This window comes from Nelusetta ayraudi, unplaced genomic scaffold (genome assembly GCF_046127955.1).
Source record: "Nelusetta ayraudi isolate G7.1 ecotype Tasmania unplaced genomic scaffold, CSIRO-AGI_Nayr_v1 ptg000002l, whole genome shotgun sequence".
NCBI lineage: Eukaryota > Metazoa > Chordata > Actinopteri > Tetraodontiformes > Monacanthidae > Nelusetta > Nelusetta ayraudi.
This window is the reverse complement of record NW_027466052.1, coordinates 12562110-12585000: the sequence shown is the minus strand read 5'-3', so window position 1 is coordinate 12585000 and position 22891 is coordinate 12562110. Positions and strand designations below refer to the sequence as shown.

Genomic DNA, 22891 nt, shown 5'->3' with positions numbered 1-22891 from the left:
GAGACGTTACAAAATCTATTTGCATCACGATTTTGGATAACTGTAGGCTCATGAAGAGCGTGCGTGTTCACACAGGCAGTACAGAGACGGGTTTCTGAAGAGAAGTAAAAATAATATCTGATTTCAGTGAGAGGGCTTTGGAAAATTTGATTTTGATTTTGATGGTTACTCTCGCAATTCAAGCATATTTGCTGCTTTTATGGTGGGACAAAGAGTTGAAGCACCTTATCTGATAACACCACTCCACAATCAGGATTCTGATAATCCAAGATTTTATATTTTGAGATGTAGATATTTTTTTCTTGAATAAAGTGAGACTTTTAGCTACTTAATTCTGCCATTTCTGGATTTATATTTCCCACGAGTGGATACAAGGTGAGTGAAATATTATTCTAAAAAACAAACTTTACTTTAAACTTTATTTCTCAGACTTTACAGATTGTGGCAAAACACCATTTATGAAGCAAAGACATTTAGCAAAAAAAAAAAATAAAATAAAATAAATCCTAATTCAATTATTTAGTCACTCAGAGTATATAGTGTAGACTTCACATTTCACTGTTTGAATTGAAAGAAATGGTCACCGATTCCAAAAAGTACTGTGGACTTTAAAATAAAAATGAAAAACAAAATTATAATCGCAACATTTAAATAGATTCAAAGGATAGTGAAACAGAATATTTAAAGTTGAAAATAATAAGATTGTATTTATGAAAAAAAAAAGTAACTGAGAAATATTTGGATAAATGGATTCAAATTCAGAGACATGGGCGGATGTTTCTCTACATCAGGGCTTTTACTGAAATTTTGACACAAAATATTAATGTTAACAACTACCAGGTTATTTTATCCAAACTTAAAAAAAAAAAAAAAAACTGCTTATTATAGAATGCCTTAAAATGTGCGCGTGTGTTAAACCTCGCTGCACATCTCGCTGTTCCGCCCCAGCTCGTAAGTGAAAAATGATCATTTTTATGAACTGAAGTGGACGCGAGTAAACGTGGAAACCGTCAGCCGGTTGACGTCTAGGATGGAATCGTTCCAACGTGTTTTGAGATGTAATAAAACTTTAAGGACGCGCTCCGTACACATGGTTCGCAGGATGGAAAACAGACTGTGGACAATAAGTTTATAAGTTTTACTCAGGGGGGGGGGGGGGAGTTGTCCCAGTCTCAGCGGCGTGCTGCGGGCTGAAGCGCCCCTCGCTCTCACTGGGAGTTTGGCTCCTGGCGGAGCTGCTGGAGTGAGTTTAGCGGCGTAGTGCGCAAAAGGGGAGCGGAGCTTACGGTACCTTGGTGTACTTGATCTCCGGGTTGGGCACCGGTGATGGCATCAGCTGGAGCGATGCCATGAGAGCTGCGGGGTCGCTCTTCACCTCTCCGGGGATCTCGATCTTGCTGGAAGTCATCGTCACTCTCCAACTCGTCCGTCCGTCAACTGCCGCCTTTTTCCCCAAAAAACTACCGATGTGTGATCGGGACTTTGGGATCCTTCCTGGGTTTATAGCCAGGTGTCAAGCGCGGTTCGCTCTCATTGGGCCGACGGGAAGGGCCGTCCTTTTGAAAATTAAATTCACGCATTTACATAAACGATCTCGGCCATGCGTGTTAAGGAGGAGAAACGCGTCCACCCCACCCACCACCCACTCACACCCACCACACGCTCCGTTTTCCGCCCGCTCTCACTCCGCAACGCAGCGTGTTTTATCATTTACACACGGAATCTTTTTTTTTTTTTTTTTTCCCCCGGTGGCTGATCAATACATACAGCTGCGGTTTGGCAACTGAGCTAATAATAAAGTTAACAAAGTTAGTAAATGATTGTGATAAATAACTATGTGATGACATTTGTTGGGGGGGGGGAAAGTTGTTGATTTTGTTTTTAAGATGATCATCTGGTGACAGCTGGCCGTGGTTTCCCTCAAACTCACGAGTCGAGTTGCGAAACACGATTATGCGCCTTTCCTGAACTTTTTAAGCTTTGCACAATATTCATTACCAGGTTGCCACAACATTTCTGCGATCACTATCAAAGCACTTAATGCGTAAAAGCAACAGAGGGGGGAAAATACACTTAATGGTTGTTGTTTTCTTTGTTTTTGTTAGGTTTTTTTTTGTTGTTTTATTGTTTGTTTTAATCTTAACTCTGGGGGTCCACGTCCTTTTAAAAGGGGGGGGGGGTATTTTCTTTGTTGGCTGAGCGGTAGAAAGTCGCACTCCTCACTTCGTCAAGGTGTCACACTTCTTTCTCTCCGTCCTGGACGATCACCCGGTGTTTTCATTACACAAGCTCGTCGCGGTGCGAGGGGGTTTATGGAAATGTGGCGCGCAGGGATCACTGCTACTTGTCACCGTGTTGTTGGTAAGATATTTGTCCTGCAGGTGATAATTCCTCCCAGCGCCTCCTCAAAAGGGAAAGAAAAAAAAAACTCAGAATAAACATCCACCAATTAGCCTGTGAGAAGCCGCAGACGCAGCCACGCACGGCACCTTTTAGACGACGCACAAATCAGGAGGCCGCTTGGGGAGGAGGTGCGAGGTTGAATCAGAAGGGTTTTTTTGGGGGTGGGGGGTTAATATGAGAATGTGGATTTATACAAAATAAACTCCTAAACTTGATCATGTTATCAGCACCGTGTAGTTGATGAGTTATCGACCACCAGGGAACAGTTTGATAAAAGCAGCAGCCTGGTTTGGAGATGCTGGAGATGTTGGAGAGCCTCTTGACAGGACAAAGGAGCGCAGAGACAGATGTATCCCCGTAATTTGCAAGTCCCCGGGAGGATGCTGTTTCTCCATCAGCACGTCACAGCCTTTCTTCACAGCATGGGCGACACTCCCAAAGTGTCTGTTTCACATCAAAGACGACGCGGCCCAAACTGTGACACTGATTAATGCATTCAAAAACACCCCATCTTCGGCCCTGTCGCCTTCACCTTTTCTCACCAAGCACAGTGAGCGGAAGATAAGACGACGGGGGGGTGGGGGGGGGGTGGAGGAGGAGGAGGAGGGAGGAGGTGCAGAAGGGAGCGCTGGGACCGGCTTCTGCCTGTGGTGGGAAATTGCATTCGTAGAGCGCCCTCTGTTGGCCAAAAAAAAGGAAAACACGGAGGTTTTGGCTTTCAAGTCGAGTTGGTGTCGCGGCGTTGACTTTTGCATCCCGCCGGCGACTGAATCTGATAAACGCGATGATGCGACGGAACCCAAAGCGACGCAAAACGGCAAAACGGAGCGGTCACGTCGGGCGAGTGGAGGAAGACACTCTGTGGATGGGGGGGGGGGGGGGGGGGATATGCCAAAGTGGTTCACGAGTGTCTTGCTTCAAGTAGTGCTTTGTGAACTAGGATTAAGTTGATAATAAAAGATTTTATTATTATTATTATTATTATTATTATTATTATTATTATTATTATTATTATTATTATTATTATTATCATTATTATTATTATTATTATTATTATGTGGTTCTAATGTGAACCTTTTAATCATTAATGTGAAATACACTTTATAAGATTTGAATAATCTTGCTTTTTATGAACAACATTCCTCAGGCAAATTAACGCACCTGTGGGCGCCTAGTAAATGCCCACATTTTACGATCATTTTTTTCCAGATTCATGTAGGCTACGACTATTTTTTTTTAATTTATTTATTATTATTTTTTTTACAGCTACACGTTTTAATTATGTAAAATCATTATTTGACTTTATTTCTGGGGTTTTACATATTATATTTATTTCATATGGACACTGATTTGTTCACTGTTTCAAAAAAAATGAAAAAGGTCAAATTCAGATTATTATTATTATTATTATTATTATTATTATTATTATTATTATTATTATTATTATTATTATACTTTCTTTAACTTGTTTTTCCTTAATAACTTGGAGAGCTCCTTCGCTGACTGCACTCTCAAGAACGAGTCATTAAAATTAAATCAAATCAAAAGCCTGTCATGCTTTTTATAAACGTGACAAAAATGAAAACTGAATTAATAATGGTTTCAATGTAAAGTGCTTTGAGTGCCTAGAAAAGCGCTATGTAAATCCAATCCATTATCCATTATCTAATCCATTATTATATACATTATTATTGTTTAAAAATAATAATAATAATAATAATAATAATAATAATAATAAAAAAAAAGTTCTCTTGATGAGTTTCTTAATCCAAAGAGGGGGCAAATGTGATTGACAATACAAACTGGGGCTCCGAACAGCAGTGTGCAAGATGCTGTGGAGAAAGATGGAGCCCACATTTCCTCAGTGGAATGAGATTTTCTCTCCTGTTCCACTGTGCAGACACCAGACAGAGGACCCCCTGGTGGTCACAGAGGGGAACAGGCGCGCGAAGCTTAGCGCGCCCGACGGACGGCCTGCTCGCCGCTCATCGCTCCACGTTCCGAGCGCACCGAGTGGGAGGCGGCAACGCGCACCGACGATCACTCCGACATCTCCACCGTGCTGGAGAGCTGTTTACTCCTGTCGTAAGAAGACCCGAGTGGACGCACGGGGCCGCCAGGGGGAGTGAAAAATAATGGAGAATGATGCAAAGATGAAGATGAAGGAGAGATTTGGCCTGCGGCGGGACATCTTTAAGGAGTTCCTGGCGGAGTTTCTGGGGATATTTGTCCTGATTGTGAGTACCTCCCTCTGCACCTGTCATTCAGCTTAAACAGCTGCTTTCAAGCTGCCGGCCAGTATGCTAATGTCATGTCAGCGAGGCTCTCCCGGGACTCTGCTGTCTCTCACATGTCTCTATTAACAGATAGTGTTCTGTGAGAGGACGGATTCTTTCTTTGATGTTTTACTTCTGGCAATGAAGACAAGATGCGCTGCCGCTCCTCTTCCCACCGCAACTTCCCTCCGACTATTTAATCATTCTAGCTATTAAAATGTTGTTGTCTCTTCAGTGATTCAAGGGTGGGGGTGTGTGTGCAGAAATATATTGCACCACTGCCCCCCCCCCCCTCCCCCCACTTTTTTTTTTTTTTTAGATTTTCAGATCACACCCTCCCCTTCACACCTTTTGTCTAAATTGTGTGCTCCTTTTTTACCTAATAATTAAGGGGGAAAGGGGGGGGGCTTCATTATTTTTGGTCAGAAAAATTGTCTGTGACATGCAGAGGCTGTTGGTGGACAAAAGAGGCTGGTGTTAATGGTGGGTGTAATTGGAATAATTAAAAACAATGAGGTTTTTTCCCCTTCTTTACCTCTTCCCTTTTGTGTTTTTGTCCCAGCTCTTTGGATGTGGTTCAGTGGCCCAGACGGTGCTGAGTAAAGGGGCTCTTGGAGAGCCCCTGACCATCCATGTGGGCTTCACTCTGGGAGTCATGATGGCTGTGTACATTGCAGGAGGAGTTTCAGGTATAAGAAGCACACAGTGACAGAAACGGCTCCCATTCGTTGCAGTTTGCAGTTTAAAAAATCAGCCTCTCCATAACATCTTATCTTATTCTTTGCTCTCAAATAGGTTCATCATCAATTAGTCACCAGGCTATACATCCACTCGAATAAATATATAGAGCAACACTTGTTATTCAAGGTTCCACGAGATGCTTTCAAACAATAATATTGGTGTCTAGCCTGTCAATGAAGTTCCCACAAATGAGGAAAAACTCCAGTCGTCTGGTGCTTGCTCCACTTACCAGAAAATGTATGTTGATATCACCTTCAGCCAGGTGTCCACTCCACCCGCTGAGATCATCTCACTGGCGCCTTGTTTCTCTTTCTCCACTTGTGGAAGGAGGAAACAATGCATCAGTCCACAGGAAAGCTACATGTGCTGGAGATCTGGAGAGTTTGGCAAGAAAGAAAAGATTCGAAAATAAGTACAACATGGGGCCATTAAAATGTTCTTTTTGAAAATATTGAATAATGTTTGAATAATTGCTTTCTAGCAAATTGCTGAATTATCCTCAATTATCAAGTTAAAGATATGGACTCAGTTTTTACAACTCTAAGAGATTCTCAGTTAATTGTGTAGAGAAACAAGTTATTAAAGATATGTGTTAGTGTTTAGGCTCTGTAGACATTGCGATTACTGGCTGGTCATCCAGTCCGTATTAGTTTTAAGCTTGGATTCAGTCTTTGATATTGGACATCTGGTTGCCGTTTGGCTTTTACAGCAACATAACTCTCTCGTCCAAGTCAACGCATTTACATTAAAAGCTTAACTTGATCCAGATAATGAAGACCGCAAAGAATTCCATGCACAGGATGCAGATCACGGCAGAGGCTATCGCAAAAGGCTTTTTGAGAAATGCTTCACACAATATCGGTGTGGGGAGTAGTCGCATGCAATCCAAGTTCTGCTATTTGTCTTTTTGCACTGGCCATGTTTTGACTGTGTGTCATTACCTCTGGGATGGGATGGACACCACGTTGTCCTGCAGTCCAAATTGGCCAAAACGTATGAGGCGCATTCCTCAAGGATTACAGCGAGACGATCCCTCTGCATTTCCTGTAATGATAGGGATCCTTGTTAAATGTCAAGTAGAAAGATGGAGAGAGTTGGTTTGGTGGATTCCTGCCGGGAAGTGGTCGCACTGTGTGACGGCGTGGTGAACGTTGGTGTCGCCTTTACTGAACCAAATGCCATCAGCTGTGACATTTTGATCGGTATCAATGGTGGAAATTCAACACAGAGGTATGCAGGTGGCTCTTGGCAGCAATGTGTGCCATTGGTGTATAACTTTAAACATCAAAAGTTAAACCCATCAAACTGCTTGAGAACAATCCCAGGATGGGACAGGTGCGCTGCCATCATGTTCCATGTTTTTTTTACTTTTATTTTAAATGAATTGATGATCAATTTAAGTTTGGGATTAGATAAATCAAACTTCACGCGTACAAAAGAGGCCTTTTTTTTTTTTTTCAATCCCATCCCTGGGATGGCTGTTGTGACGGCCCTGACTCATGCTGGAGTGTTACTAGTGCTCCACATTTAATGAGAGGAGTTGTAAAGCTTCAGAGGAGTAGCAGAAAGGCCTGGGGACAGCGAGGTTAATATATGGAGAGCCTTTTGCTGCATGACTGGGCCATTCAGCCCCAGGGTCCACAGCTCAGTGGGAAGCTTCTGTCCAACGACATCTCTGAAGATGATCGTAGGTATTGTACTAATGAGCTTTACTGGGGCATGGGTCTCCGGAGAGGAGGGGGGTCAGGTGTGACAAGCCTGGCTTTCTAGGCTTCCCTGGCAGGGCGGCCCCATCGCAGAGGCAAACACAATTGTTTTCACTTTGTAGTCTCCGAGTTTAGATGACAGACGTAAGTGTGACACATCATGGTCACTCTAATGACCTGCAGTCTACGTGTGCCTTAAGCAGATTCGGGCAGATTATGTCAGATGCAATTCCGACAGGCAGGTCTGGCCGGTTGTCGTGGTCAGTGTTTGTGAACAGGATGGGGAGATTAACAATGGGCGCATGGCTGATACCCCCAGCGGTGTTGACCACAGCAAGGTCAAAGCCAAGATCCCAGAGTGTTAAACAGATGACCCCGGCCCAATAACATTTGGCAGGAATGTGTTCAAACACGCCTCGTAAGGAAAAATATAGGAAAGGCTCACAAAGCCGCAGCTCTTTGTTTCCAAAAGGCCCCGACGTATTGAATGAATGAGCGGCGGAGGGTTCAAACGCAGGCACTAAGTGATCAGCCCGTCTCACGCTGGCACTTTGTTTTCCTCCGCTGAACTCAGTTTACCTTTGAGAAGAGTGGACGCAATGCAAATGTCATGTGTCCATGTTTGCTCCACTGCCAATCAGTTGACACAAGAAAAATAACATTTGGGATGATTTTTTTTTTTCTTCTGAGAATATTTTAATGAGAGCTGCATGTAAAAATGTTTAACTTTACTGACTTTAAAAATGTTTCTTTCCAGGTTGTGTCTGTGTTTTATTTTGTCCCCTCTGTCTCCAAATGGGACAAACTTAAATTAAAGTTAAAACGCTGCTTTATTCATGAACGTATTCATCTGACTAAGATTTAGGTAAGATAAAGTCAGCATAGATTCCTACAATGCTGCTCAAGTCAAGTTTTGTTTTTTTTATTTAACTTTTTTTTTTGTTGAAAAATTGAAAATAATCTAAGCCGTCGTCTGGGCCATGCTAACAGGTGTTACTTCACCATATTGCTGCAGTTTTATTCTGCAGTTTTATTATTCCTCTTGTCCCTTGAATGCCAGGCAACTCGACTTTCTCCTTATTAATAATTTGGTTTGCGGTGTTCCAGGAGCCCACGTGAACCCTGCTGTCTCTCTGGCCATGGTGATTCTGGGGAAGCTGCCTGTGAAAAAGTTCCCAGTGTACGTGCTGGCACAGTTTCTGGGAGCTTTTGCTGGATCCTGTGCCGTCTATGGGTTATATTACGGTGGGTGCATGTCGTGTATAAGTACAAAATAAAGAAAATAACAATTCTTTTAAAGAAAACAGTATGTGAGCAATGATAACTGGCTAAAAAGTTTTTTTTTAATGTTTTTGTTCTGGAACAGATGCTTTGATGGAGTACACAAATGGAGAGTTTGCCGTCACTGGTGCTAATGCTACAGCCAACATCTTTGCATCATACCCCTCAAAACATCTTTCAATTATAAATGGGTTTGTTGATCAGGTGAGTGTTGACAAAACCTTTTAATCGTTTTTTAGAATTTAGGATTTATGTCGATGAACTAAACCAAGATGTAGAAACGTGTAGAAACAGAAAAATAATTCATATTCAAATGTATTTAAACAGGTCAGATAAGTAATATGTGTAATATTAATGTGTCAGGGCTGTCAACAAAGCCTCAGCGGGCTACTGCTGCTGCTGCTTGTAAAGAATTATTGATGTCAGCGTCTTATCATTTCCCAATTGGCGTGAGTGCATTTCAAAGTCAGCAGAGCATGCAGAGATCCATGTGAGTGCACATTTAGAGCAGTCGGGAACAGTGAGTATGAATGCAGGGATGTGTGAGTTGTTTGCTGATGTATGAACGATGCTGAGAATAACACCCATCTGCTCTGGATGGGAACAGGAGCTGCACAATTAGTTTATGGGAAGCCAATAAAGGCATATGTATCTTTATATATGTGCTTTTTTTTAAGTAGTGTTCCCTACAGCAGTGATGTATAAATAAAACATTCAATTAATGGCAAAGTAAACCATTTGACACACTGGAGATCTGACTTGTAGTCTGAGCCTACAGTGAGAGGGGGGTTTAAGAGTCTGTGTGCGTGTGTGTGTGTGTTTACGTAACAAACACACCCTCAAACAACTCATGCCGACATAAGTAGTGATGCTGCCTGAAACCAGGGGAAAGGGGAAGCCCTGTAATAAGCTTAGAGACAACAAAAGAGGGCAGAGGTCACGGCTGCAGACGAGGCGACGTCCTAAGAAAACAGCAGCGACCAACAACAAACCAAAAACAAACAAACAAACAAACAAACAAGCAAGCAAATCCTTCCATCAGGTTTTGATGCTCGTTTCCTCCCTCAGGTCATCGGCACCGGCGCCCTCATCCTGTGCATCCTGGCCATCACTGACAGGAAGAACATTGGCGCTCCCAAAGGCATGGAGCCACTGTGCATCGGCCTGATCATCATGGCCATCGCCGTGTCCATGGGTCTGAACTGCGGCTACCCCATCAACCCGGCGAGGGACCTCGGACCTCGCTTCTTCACCGCTGTGGCCGGATGGGGCATGGAGGTGTTCAGGTAGCCGCGCACATTTGACGTGAAGGCACCACAGAGGCTTTTTTTGGGACTCTCCGAGCCATCGGTGTATTATTCAGGGCCGACTCGCACTCTCACCATTAGTGAGGCGCGGAATTCAAGAGGCAAACCAAGTGGCTGCTCTTCACTTTCCCACATGGGGAGCAGCCTCGCCAGCTCCGCTCTCTTGACAATCTGGATGAATATTTCAGGGGCCATGCATGTCTTTCATGCATTTTAAAGAAAATGCTCTGTGGTATTCAACTGGACTGGATGAGATTCCATGTACATAAATATAAAATATTTAATGCTTCATTACCAAGATGGAATGATTGTATATTCTTCAGCTTCAACATGCTTCTCTATTTTCCATTTAGCCATTGCACCACTGTTTTTGGATTGCCTTTGTTTCCCATCTATCCATCTATCCATCTATCCATCCATCTATCTGTCTATCGTTTGGGGACTTGCTCTCTCAGTCAGACCTTTGCACGAATTCAAAGTCACGTTTTCTCATCTTCCCTGTTGTAACAACACAGGATGTCAACCCTCGACTCCGAAACACTTCAAAACAGCCCAAGCTCTTTGTACTCTTGGGCTGATCTCACCACTGGCACCTTTCCACCAAGATGCTTAAGAAGCACAGTGTTGGCTCAGTAGGGTTTCCATTGATCTCTGTTCACGACAACCTCCCAATTTCTGTTCGAGACGACAATTTAGCTTCGGCGGGAACAACTGTGACTCTTTAAAAGTGTAATATCAGATCCATAAGGGGGAGAAAATAATCCTGGAAATAAGGATAAACGCCGCATTTGATGTTTTCTGTCTACATTCCACAGCGTTCACCATCAACAGATGGCTGTTATGACTGATACTGCTGTAATGCACATGTAAGCCCTCTGGTTCTGCTCGTCACGTATAGGCATGTGCTAAATCTGACATAATCTTTTACGCTTGGGACATGTATGCATGCATATCAGATACATATGATGATAAAAGCAACGGGGCTGCAAATGCAGTGCAACTGGAGAGGATTCCTGCAGGCCCCATCTTCACTTTAGCACAGACTGTAGCAGCAGAAGCAACACTTGGCTCCATTCAGTGCCCACATGGCGTCAATGTGACCCGCCGTGTGTCTGTCTCCTGACCTGATCATCTTAGCCAGCGATTAAGGTCTGTAATCCAGCCGCCTCCCGCCTCTAGTCTACTTCTTGATGGCCTAGAGAGGAGCAAAATGACCCTCTCAGACGCTTGTTTACCTTTGCGGCCGGTGCAGGAGCTCTGTTTGCCAACGCCCTTTCACCTGCATTTAACGTCCCCCTGGTCGCGCCGTTGAAGCGGCACATTGTTAATCTTCCCCCCCGGCTCCGTATCATATCCGGCCACCGGGAGAATGAGGACGCATGCAGCGTGTCTCAGAGCTCCTTAAGACTCCATTGTAATCCGAGGTAGCTGCTTAGAAAAGGCTTCAGGTGGCATGATTCCGAAATTAATCGACAAAAATAAAGAGGGGGTATTGATAATTCCTAAAAAGGTGGATCAGAAGAGGTTGAGATATTCTGACTCTCCAGTATTAATTATTAATCAGGCTTTTTTTTTTTTTTTTTTTCCAGATTCACTTGAAAATTTGGCAAAAGAGTTCATCGTGATGGCACAAAAAAGTTATCGACTATATAGTCAATCACAAAAAACACATGTTCTTAGCTCGGAAGGTCTCCTTCCCCATGGAAAAGGAGAGAGAATCATATTCGCAGGTGGCTATGAGTGCACCAGTGAAACTCATGGAAGAAGACGAAGACCAATGCAAAACTTGCACGTTCGCCCTCAGCGCCGACCACTTTTACACTGTTGCATTTTATGGGTGGCACTGGTTCCTGATGCGATCCATCTCTCCGCAGAGCCGGCGGCTGCTGGTGGTGGATCCCTGTGGCGGGGCCCATGGTGGGCGGAGCTGTCGGAGCCGGAGTTTACTTTCTCTTCATCGAGCTGCACCACCCCGAGCCGATCCAGGAGAACCACGTTCAGGACAAATATGAAATCGCCACCATGAGTTAAGTCTGAGTTCAGGTTCCAATAAGCATCTCAGGAGAGTGGCCGATTTTCATCCTCAGAGAGTTAACATATTAGTAGCACTGTCACCATTTACGTTTAGGTGTTTATTTATTATAATTTTTTTTTAAGTTTGTAGACTTTTGAAAAACACTCCAAATGTTGTTGTTTTTTTAATGCCTTTGAGTTTCTATTGCTAGAAAGTCTTACACATTTACCTTTGGTCCAACAGTTGCTTATTTTTTCACCAAATAATAAGCTACACTTATATTTAGAGGTTTTGTTCCTAAAACTTTTTGTTTGTTTGTTTGTTTTTGTTTTTTACCATTTTTTAATGATATTATCAACTCGTACATGGTTGGTAATCCTTAAAAGATAGCTATGCAGTATTTTTAAATAATCACCTTCTTCACTTAGAAGTCTTTGCCAAGTTCCTGTACAGCTTCTTTTGGTTATTTCAAACAGTAGAACGTAGTGAACGGATCACAGTTCTGTGGGAGTTGGTAGCCGTCGATGTAATTTTATTCTGACTAGCAGTAAAGGTGTGTTGAATAGACTGACTTCATAATTCCACTTTACTTTGTCATGTGCACGTGTGAATGATTGCTTGGGTTACAGATTATGTAATAGGTCTTGCACTCCCCAATGATTCAGCACAGTGTTTGTTCAAGACTCGTGTATTGATGTTCCCTCCAATGCAACACCATGTGTTCACCGGCTTCATCGGGTGTTTGGGCTGTTTACCACAGGACACCTTCAGCCGAGTCCACGCTGACACTGTTCCTCTCAGCCACTGCCGGCGACTGTGAATTCAGCCTTAATTTATGAGACACTGGTTTCTGTGATCCACAAAATATTTAAAAGTTGTTATTTTATTTGATAGTTTTTTGGGTCCAACAAAAATATCTGGTCTCAATGTATTTTTTTTTTTATTTTTAAAAAAGCTGTATTAATGTGTTGTGGTGTGTGTGTGTGTGTGTGTGTGTGTGTGTGTGTGTGTGTGTGTGTGTGTGTGTGTGTGTGTGTGCGTGCGTGCGTGCGTGTGTGTGTGTGTGTGTCTGAGTTGGTTGGTTGGTTAATATGCTACATTCACATTAAATTTGTTTTAGCTTGCTTTACTGAATGGTTTCCGTTTTGATGGACAGTAAGAATTAAAAGCTTGTTTACACAGTGGCACAACACTGATTCTACAATATTAACCCTTTTCAAAAACATGTGTCCATTTTTACATTTGCTTATAAATCAGTTGCAGATCTTATTATTATATTTAAACGCTGGCCATATCACCTCTATGTCCCTATGTTCACAGATTGCTGTGCGTGAGATCAAATAGGTCACTCCAGGGTTGTGACCATTTTACACTGCAGTAAACGATTATGTGAACAGCTACATTTAAAAAAAAAAAACACTAGCATTTACAATGGGAACATTAAGTGTAAGCATTGGAAATAACTGCTAACTACTGTTGTTATTCCGCAATCATTACCCTTTTAACATGCAAAGTGAGTTGAAATATGCAAATGGAAGGTCAAAGTGTTATTTTTCTATTTTTACAGTCATTTTCCTAACAGCCAAGTGCTGCAGAATGATATGCACTACAGCGTGAGATCGTTTCTTGACTCACTGTGATGCGATGTGATGTTGTGAGTTCCAGGGGCATTTAAGCATCAGACGTGATCACGGATGTACACTATTCTGCACGGTATTTTTGAGTGAGCAGCAGAGCTCTTGCAGGCACTTATGTAACCATGTGATAAAGATGTCCTCAGTAAGCAGGGGGGAAAAAAGCAAAGCTAAACAGCAAAGGCAGCAACAAAAATGTGAAAAGGTGAATTTGTTGTGACAAATTTGTGTGGTTGTACTTTTTTTGTCAGGAAGCATTTGATACTTTGTGTGACAGTAATACTCTGAATGAAGCAGGGTGACACGATATTCCGGGGCACATTTGTATTCGTAGATTTTCTCACTGTAAAGTTCAAATTTGATATTGTAACTATTGAGTCTGGTTTATCTGGTAATAAAAATATATGTTCACGTTTACCTGCAGAAGTTATTTTATTTTAAATCCACACACAAGTCTGAAAGACACATAAAACATTCCATAATTAAATAAATCATTCATTGAATAAGTGTTGGAGAGGCCACATGCATAAATAAAAAAAAAAACCTCCACATCCGAACCAAACCATGACCAATTAGAGCCGCCAGTGATCGGAAGCAGGGCGTGCGGTCGAAGACAACAAGAGTTTTTCTTACATAACTTCATTGAGAATTGATGAGAATTGTGTTTTTAACGGTCCAGCTCACGGCGTGCTCTTCCTTCAAGGAAGAAAGGAATGCAGCAACGGCTTATTTTTAGCTCATGGCAGCCTCGACTCTTTCTCCATCTTTATCTGCCTTTCATGTCCCAGTTAATATTACTGGACTCTTTGTCAAAACCCCTGGTACATTCACTTGGACAAACACTGGCTGTCAAGCACACATTCCCAAAAGAACTTGTTGACATAGGCAAGAAAAAAAAATGTAGAATTACTGGTTTACTACCACATTACATATAAAAATGTTACTTTATTTATTTCTATTGTATTTTATTTGGCAAAAAAATGTGTAAAATGAAGATTTCTCTCCCCAAATTGCAGATCATCGCAGAGAAGCTCGAAATCAACACATCAGCCTTTTATAAACAGTTCCTCTAAAATATTTTTCTTAAAATGATCAGTTTTGAACAGCATACATAGTTAATCAGGGTTGTTTTTTTGTTACGTCTGGCTGCTAACAGATTTTTCTGATTGTGTTCATGTGGTAATTTGTCTTTAATTCAGTATTTATTGTAATCCATTTGTACACCTTTGAGCAATTATTTGCACTCTTTTTGTAAACATCTCCCATCTGAAACTTTGTCAAACACATTGCTGAGGAACACAATCACATAAAATAGTCTTTTAAGATTTTCACTGATTATAAACTTGTAAAAAAAAAAAGGAAAATGTCCAAACAACTGCTTTTTGTCCCACAGTGTTTTAAACAGAGTCAGACTGGAGTTGAGACACAGAATACTTGGAAAAGCAAGGCTTCATCGTGTTTGCTTTTCCAAACTGCTCATCTGCAGATGTGACATCACATGTTAGATAACTGCTGTAACGCTTGAGCTGCCGGACTGAACCGCGGGCTCACAGCGCACGTTCACGACGTTCACGACGCGCTGTGTCGTTCTACCGCTCCCGATGAACTTCAACATTTAGAGAGGCCTCACGTAGAACATACACGTGGCAGTAAAAAGGTCACCTGCGTGGCTTGGCATCTCTTCAAGAAGCTTGCTGACTGACTTGATGTGTAAGATGTAATAGATAGATATAGATACACGCAAGATGTCAGGCAAATGAATTAACGCCTCAGTGAGGCCTGCGTCAGTCTGCAAGGATCGCCATGCTTTTCTCATCTTTTCTAGCTGTGCACACGCGCGCACACACACACACACACACACACACACACACACACACACACACACACACACACACACACACACACGTGAATCTATGGTTGGCAAACACGACACCTGAAAACAAAGTCTGCTGTGGGAACATCGAACACCGCAGAGATAAGGATCTGTTTGCTGGTAGCTGTGAAGAAACCACAGATGTGAGGTCATTTTTTTTCTCCCCTTCTCGGTCACTGTCAGATCATCGTCCCTGTTCATACCCCTGCGCTTTCGCAACGCGTTCGATCTCTGTGGTCCATACAGCAGCCAATCCGGATAGGACCAAATCACCCTGATCCATAAGTCATCACTCCGCTCTCCCCAACCTTCCTGTACGGCGTGGAGCAATGTGATCCCAAGACTGATTTCACATTTCCAGCCAGTGGACGGTAACGGTGAGCCTGTGATCTGCTTCACCTCTCTCTCACACACACACACACACACACTCACACACTCACACTCACACTCACACTCACGGGACCTACCTGAACGTACGTTGCCTGCTTTTCCGCACCTCGTCACCTGCGGGAGAAGTTTTCAAAGGAACGATGAAGTCCGTCCTCGGAATCCTGTGCTGCTTGCTGCTGACAGTTTACATAAGCGAAGCAAAGAAAAACAGAGGTGAGTGGTGTTGTGTCTGAATACAAGTGATTTGCATTTGTCTGTTTGTCGTGGATGGAAAAATGGCCTGTTGTCCATCACAAAAGGCCTTCAAATAGATCTGACAAGTATTCTTAGGTCCTTTAAGTGTGCATCACCACAATTACACAGTAAGTCATGCATTAGATGTTCTGGAATACAATACTAATATCCAGACCAAAAAAACACTTTCTATGAAGGTGTGCTCTACAAAAAATTATAAGCGCCTTCAAAAGATGTAAATGTTCATAATCGCATTTGACAACTCTTAACAAAGTATAATGTATAAAGGATTAGAATTTGCAGAAATAATGTGCTCACATCATTCATAATGTTTTACACCTTCACTGTTTCATGTCATACTGTTTTTTTTTAATACAATTTTACACCATTCACACCATAGTCTTCTGATTTAAAGTTTACAAGAGAATTTCTTGGGTTTGGTCAAGATACTATTTCATAATCCCGTCCAGTCCATCTCTTGGTTCCTCTCAGTCTTAGTCGACGCTTCTTCTAAAGATTTCAAAAGTTGCTCAAAACCAATAGTGTCTTGTTAGGAATAGACGTTACGCACGCTGTAGTTACGATAATCAATTTTAAAACGTGTCTGTGTTTTGGCTGCATACTAACAACCTGAGGTCATTAAAAGGCACCTTGGCGTGTGTGTGTGTGGAAACATAAAATCACTGTATACGCTGAAAACACGCTGCACTGAAATGGAGGACAAACCTTGGATGGAAATGTAGTGTTCCAGTTCTTCTGGAGATGATTCATTAAGTTTGTCAGTTGGACCTTTGTGCTTCCTGTTGTTTGGAGCATGTCGGCGAGAGACGTTTATATAAGATAAGGAGAGACGGGAAAAGCTTGGCAGAGATCCACTTGATTTTATCTTTATAATGGCGAGGTCTGCCTGACCTAGACTCTGCGTTTGTTTAGTCGCTGATAATCGCGCCCGCACATACGGACCGAGTGTCTTGTGTACTTTTCATCCGTCTTTTGCCAACCTTGCGCCTTACCTTGAACTCGTGCAGACAAGGAGAGCAAAACTGAAAACTTCTCCCCTCGTTTGTCCTCCTCCCGAGATGTGACAGCCACGGATCAGCTCGCCGTGGCGAGGGCGAGCGAGCCGCATGTGAGCAGCACCGTCTTCAGGATGTTTGCAGGAGGTGAGGACAACTGCACACTGGACCCTCTGCAGCTGCACACTCTGGCCTCCTGCGGCTTCAACAGCAGTAATCCCCTCATCATCATCACTCACGGGTGGTCGGTAAGGTCAAGTTTTCTTCCACTTCACTGCTTTAAACCACTGCATACAAAACACAGAGCTTCGGTCCAGTGTGGGGGCATCGGCGCTGGCCTCGCTCCAGATGGACCATAAATGTCTGCAAATCGTGTTCAAAGCACAGACAGACAGGAATAAAAAAAAATGCCGAGATTGTTTTTATGCGTTTGATTTTTCCACTTGCGCAACAGCAATCGCACCTTTTGGTGACTCAAACACATCTCTGACAATTTGGTGAACTTTTTCCCCTTCTGTCTGCTAGGTGGATGGTACGATGGAGAGCTGGGTGCTGAGATTAGCCTCGGCCTTGAAGATCAGTCTGAGAGATGTCAATGTGGTCATTAGCGACTGGCTGTCCCTGGCTAACCAGCACTACCCCATCGCGGTGCAGAGCACCCGCACCGTGGGGAAAGACATCGCTCACCTGCTGGAGTCACTTCAGGTCAGAGCCGGCGTAGAGGAGACTGAAACATCTGTCACACTGCTGCGTGTTAGAATGACCCAGCTTCCTACATAACATTTCATTTCATTCCAAAGTTTTTATTTCATTATTTTTTTAAAAAGAAAAAGAACAATTTAAATTGTGAGTGTGTGTGTGTAATAAATTTTCCTCCAGCATGACACCCAAAAACTTGGGTTCCCCAACTCTATTAATTTCAACTTCAATATGCCCAATAGGTGCAATACAGTTACCCACTTAAAAAGGCGCATCTGATTGGCTACAGCCTCGGCGCTCACATCTCAGGGTTTGCCGGGAGCTCCCTGAAGGGATCGGAAAGAATTGGAAGAATTACAGGTCAGACATTTTACTGAAAAGACATCGTTTGCTTTCTTTCCTTTGGGGATTTCTTTGTAACACCCTGGTTCTCCACTGCATGTTCTGCGTGATCCAGGTCTCGACCCGGCGGGCCCACTCTTTGAAGGCATGTCCCACACGGACCGACTGTCTCCCGATGACGCCGACTTCGTGGATGCCATCCACACTTTTACCCATGAGCGTATGGGATTCAGTGTTGGCATCAAGCAAGCTGTGGCACATTATGATTTTTACCCCAACGGCGGGGATTTCCAACCAGGATGTGACATTCAGAACATCTACGACCACATCGCCGAGTACGGCATCCACGGTACGATTGAAAAAACGATGCAACCTCCTGTTTTATACGATAATGAGGGGAACATCTAAAAAGGTGAAGTTCAGCAGTGCTGTGAACAATATTCTCTGGACAGAATTCCATCAAATCCAAGTAAATGGCACTGTTATTTTAGCAGGAAACATTTGGAATGAAACCCCACAGAGCCATGAAGGTTCCACCTTACTGGAACCTTTATGAACTTGTTGTTTAGGCTTCTGGGTTTTCCATGTTGGTAAGTCTTCTGTCCCAGCAAGGTTCCCATCCAGCCCTCTGGCAGCACTTATGACACTATCTGTCAGGAAGTGTGCAATGCCCCTTCCTCTCTGCCTCCCTCACTCTGGTGGTCTCGCCACCTCAACACACGGAATTGCAGGGAATACTCTTTGGTACCGGTTCATCTTGTGCTTGTTGACAGTTTTCCATTGTGTGTTGGGGCAGATGATTTTAATCCCCTCCAGTCCGACACAAGTGGCTGAGGGATTTACGGCACCGCTCTATCCAAACACATCCGTGCAATTTGACAGCGAGAGCCACATTAAAGCATCCGTCAACCTCAGGAGGTAATTAGCAACATGTGCCTTCCTCCGCTGTGTCCGCCCCCTGTGAGCTGAGCCGCCTCCAGGCTACAGCCCAAATGAAAGGCCTTTGCAAGCAGACCGCTATCGCACATAATGAGAAGCATCTCTGGGATGCGAGTGAGAGGCAGCCTGACAGGTGTCAGGCTTCAGCGGACGCACTCTTTGATCAAAACGCCACGGGCTCTTGAGCGTCCTCCTCTTTGTGTTTCCCACTACAGGCTTCGAGCAGACAGTGAAGTGCCCTCACGAGCGCTCCGTCCATCTGTTCATCGACTCTCTGCTGAACAAGGACAAGCAGATCATGGCCTACAGGTGCAGGGACAACAGCGTCTTCGACAAGGGCGTCTGCCTGGACTGTCGCAAGAATCGCTGCAACACCCTGGGCTACGACATCAAGAAGGTCCGCAGCGGCAGCAGCAAGAAGCTCTTCCTGAAGACGCGCTCTCGGATGCCCTACAAACGTATGAGAGGCTCACTGCTCAAGCTATAATGATGATTATTAGAGAGAGAAAAAAAAAAACGCCATACCAACAAGACAGCTAGATCAATTAGAAAAGCTAGAAATGCAAAACCTATCAGTGGAAATGCAGGTGCATGAAGGAGAAGAAGCTCCGGGTCCAGTTTGTGGTCAGTCCCAAAAACTGAACTGGAGACGGAGAGCAGAGAGGGAGGAGAGCAGGAAAATCACTGACACAACCCAAAAAAAAATTACATAGACTTTTACTTAGTTTACACACCTTCTGCCCGTCATCCAATTTCAATGGACATATTTTGCAAAACATTTAAGCACAAAAAAAGTTATGTTTTGTTCAGCAATTTCACCCAATGGACATCTGGAGTATCCATGCAGTTGAACGTGAAAGAAATGAAAAGCAAAAAACATAATATGCCTGCGTGTTTACACTACACCTTATACAGACATCAGGAAAAAAAGGAATCACAGTCCATCTGAGTCAGAACGCCTGCGTTAACTGTATTTTTAGCCAAAAGATCCACTGCTGCCTCCGACACACACACACACACACACACACACACACACACACACACACACACACACACACACACACACAGAGAGAGAGAGAGAGAGAGAGAGAGCAGGTGCAATGATTACACTGTCTGTCTAAATTACTCAGAATTACTCAGGTGAAATGAGTTTTGTCTCATTTTGTTCCAGTTAAGTTGCCTCTTGTGAAAGACTTTTTCTTTATTTTATTGACATTTTAACTTTTCATCTGGTAGAAAAACAAATCTGCCTGCCTCCACCTCAAGGAAACAAAGTGATTAACAGAGTACACACACAGTACATTGCCCTCATCACTTTTGAATAGGAATTGAGTGCATGTAACACTCAAGGATCGGTGTTTGTATTGGATTAAAGTGAGAGGATGGCTGCTTGGGACAGTGTGCACGTCTCGGTTGCTCAGAATCAACCAACCTAGAGTGGACCGCCACACTGCACAAGTGTAAAAGTTCAATATATTTCTATGAAGAAAAGAATATCTGTGGCTTGGCCCATCTGACTTAATCTGTCCTGCGGCCTCTGGTTTCCACTCTGCAGTCTATCATTACCAGTTCCGGATCCAGTTTGTCAACCAGATGGAAGGGCTCCAGCCATCGCTCACCATTTCCCTGACAGGAACCAAGGAGGAGAGCGGCGACGTCCCCATCTCTATGTGAGTACCGCAGCAGCGCCACCCCCGCCAGGGCTCCTCACGGCTGCTGCTCTGCTCTGCTCTGCTCTGCTCTGCTCTGCTCTGCTCTGCGTTCCAAACATACAACACGCAGCTGGGCTTTCCACTGGACAGAGAAAATGAAACAAGCCAGAGAGCGCACCCGATGCACGTGGGAAAGAGCTGGAGCTGCTGCATGAAAGAGAACTATAAATGGAGACGATGGGATAAATAATTTACACAAGGCCCTTTATCCCCGACAACTCTGTTATCCTTCATGTCTTTTGTATGAAAGGGCCCTAACAGGACTCTCATGTGCCATCCCAGCAGGAGCTTGTCACAGAGAAAACGCCCCGGCCTGTTGTGGGATCTACCTTCTGTCTAATGTGCTCCTCCTTTCATCTCCATCCTCTCCAAAAACAGCACTGAGAGCATCGCGGGCAACAAAAGCCTCACCTTCCTCATCACCCTGGACAAAGACTTGGGGGAGCTGATGATGTTGAAGATGCACTTGGAGGGATCTGCCATGTGGAGGCACGTGTGGGATCGAGTGCAGACCATGATCCCCTGGGGCAGCCGCGAGATGAAGCCGCAGCTCACCATGGGCAGGATCAGCGTCAAAGACGGCGAGACGCAGGAGAGGTACGGCTCTGTGGTCAGAGAGGCACCTCAAGTTCTCGCCACTTCAAAGCCTTTTGATAATGCAGACGTTCAAAGGTATAAAAGTAAACACGCGGCGGCAGAGTGACCCCGCATTGTCACTACGAGTCAGCGTGCCAACAGCATTGCTCCATTAACACGGAGGTGTAACTTCCCAAGATGGTGAAAATTACGACTCGATAGAGGAAACGCCATCGGTGTGAAGCATGATACAGCAAAGTCTTCTGATTTATCCTTAAATTCTAAGCAGAAAATCAATGACAGCAAAACATTCCAACGTGTTACTTTGGAAGTATTAATGTATATATTTTTTTTTAAATGATTAGCAGCCAGCTGGTAAAGTCAAGGATGGTTGTTAATTATGTGCTTTGCGTTTTAGCTACAAACTGTTTCTTTCAAACCTGCAGTCCTGAAAGTTGTGGATTAAATTGCAATTCCCCTAAAAAATAATTTTACACACCATTCTACAACCTGCCTATAGAATCAAGCATATTTTACTATTGTGTGATTTTTCCATTATAAGAACCAAGTGACCTCTTTGAAATAGTGTTTCCCAAACAAGAGTTTCAGCTTCTAAATTTCAAACCAATTATACGGTGGATTTTTACTGCTTTTGTAATATTGCCAATCTTATTCCGAGTCAATTAAGCCTATTATGCTTGTTATGTAATATCCACATTTGTTTTTTTTTTGTTGCCAGTGATGTTTCATGTTGTGCAGTTATTCCACCGTATTTAAAAGATTCAAACACACCCTGTTAATCATCAAAGCGCCATCAGGGGCACGGTTTGCAGTTTTCCCCGTCGTTCCTGTCACGGAATTCTATCGCCACCTAGTGGACACGTACATACATCTGATGAGCCAAACCCTATTAAATTATTAACAAAGGCCTTTTTCGTGTTTTTTTTGTTTTGTTTTTTTTAGGACGTCTTTTTGCCCCATGACTGATGACGACCAACACATCCAGGAAACGCAGCTGAAGGTGTTTGTGCGCTGCAAGGAAGACACGCCAAAGCTGCGGAGGAGAAAACACAGCAGGCTCGACGCATGACCAGCAAATTTCAACGGAAGCAAAGCAGACCTGTGGATTCAGTTCAATGTGAATTGATGAATTTTCTGAGAGATGTGGCACCACATAGATAACAAAAAAAAAAAAGAAAAGAAAAAAAGAACTGAGGCACGGGAAAAGCCGAGGAAAGCTCCAGCATGTTTACAAAAATACAATGAAGCAGGATACGTTGTCAAACTGTCAAAATGTGACGAGATCCTCGGAACAGCAAAACAGCTTTCCGAGAAGCAGAGTGCCGCTGTGTCCATCAGCCCACATTTACATTTCTGTCTGAAAAGTGTGCAAACAGTTGAGCATTTGCCAATTCAAACATTAACCAGACAGTGAACATTGAGTCAATGACCTGTGGCCATGTTGAGTCCAAAGTGTGTCTTTAAAACAAGCAATTTCAGCATTTGGAAAAACCTGCATTGCTGCATCAAACAAGCCACTCTAATCATTGCACAAATAAATATGCACTCTTATTTCTTTATTAAAAATGTATGACTTTTTTTTTTCTTCTCCCAAGTAAAGTCTTACACAGCCCCACAAGAACATCTTACAAAAGTTAGCAGTATTCAGCAGCCGATGACTCAAAGAGCAGCCGGTTGAGTTGGAAAGCCGGCAGCAAAGAAATCAGTTATTATTAATGAAAGTTAAA

The 22891-nt window shown here is 43.4% G+C and overlaps 3 protein-coding genes and 2 long non-coding RNA genes across 5 annotated transcripts in view; 3 read left to right on the top strand and 2 right to left on the bottom strand.

The window, feature by feature from the left end:
* The window catches only part of aldh1a2 (aldehyde dehydrogenase 1 family, member A2), a 21116-nt gene extending 19545 nt beyond the window's left edge, over positions 1 to 1571 (bottom strand). The window contains exon 1 of the mRNA XM_076024669.1: positions 1292 to 1571. Coding sequence (XP_075880784.1) covers positions 1292 to 1408 — 117 coding nt within the window. The 5' untranslated portion in view covers positions 1409 to 1571. The remainder of the gene's footprint in view (positions 1 to 1291) is intronic.
* A 2932-nt stretch (positions 1572 to 4503) lies between these two features.
* Positions 4504 to 12924, top strand: aqp9b (aquaporin 9b). Its single transcript, XM_076024695.1, has 6 exons — positions 4504 to 4640; positions 5242 to 5368; positions 8234 to 8371; positions 8493 to 8611; positions 9476 to 9693; positions 11589 to 12924. The coding sequence occupies exons 1-6, from the start codon at positions 4539 to 4541 to the stop codon at positions 11743 to 11745; spliced, it is 861 nt and encodes a 286-aa protein (XP_075880810.1). The 5' UTR covers positions 4504 to 4538; the 3' UTR covers positions 11746 to 12924.
* On the bottom strand, positions 4538 to 15800 carry LOC142887230 (uncharacterized). Its single transcript, XR_012926509.1, has 4 exons — positions 15703 to 15800; positions 6362 to 6464; positions 5650 to 5794; positions 4538 to 5341 (listed from the first exon to the last, which is right to left on the bottom strand). It is a non-coding gene; the product is annotated as an uncharacterized LOC142887230 (long non-coding RNA).
* lipca (lipase, hepatic a) lies at positions 15394 to 22730 on the top strand. Its single transcript, XM_076024682.1, has 10 exons — positions 15394 to 15606; positions 15752 to 15838; positions 16939 to 17123; positions 17401 to 17580; positions 17817 to 17934; positions 18032 to 18265; positions 19071 to 19313; positions 20411 to 20525; positions 20946 to 21164; positions 22107 to 22730. Exons 2-10 carry the CDS (start codon positions 15766 to 15768, stop codon positions 22231 to 22233), a joined length of 1494 nt encoding a protein of 497 aa, XP_075880797.1. The 5' UTR covers positions 15394 to 15606; positions 15752 to 15765; the 3' UTR covers positions 22234 to 22730.
* LOC142887245 (uncharacterized) lies at positions 19320 to 20247 on the top strand. The gene is made up of 2 exons (XR_012926513.1): positions 19320 to 19825; positions 19951 to 20247. It is a non-coding gene; the product is annotated as an uncharacterized LOC142887245 (long non-coding RNA).
* Positions 22731 to 22891: the final 161 nt, after the last annotated feature.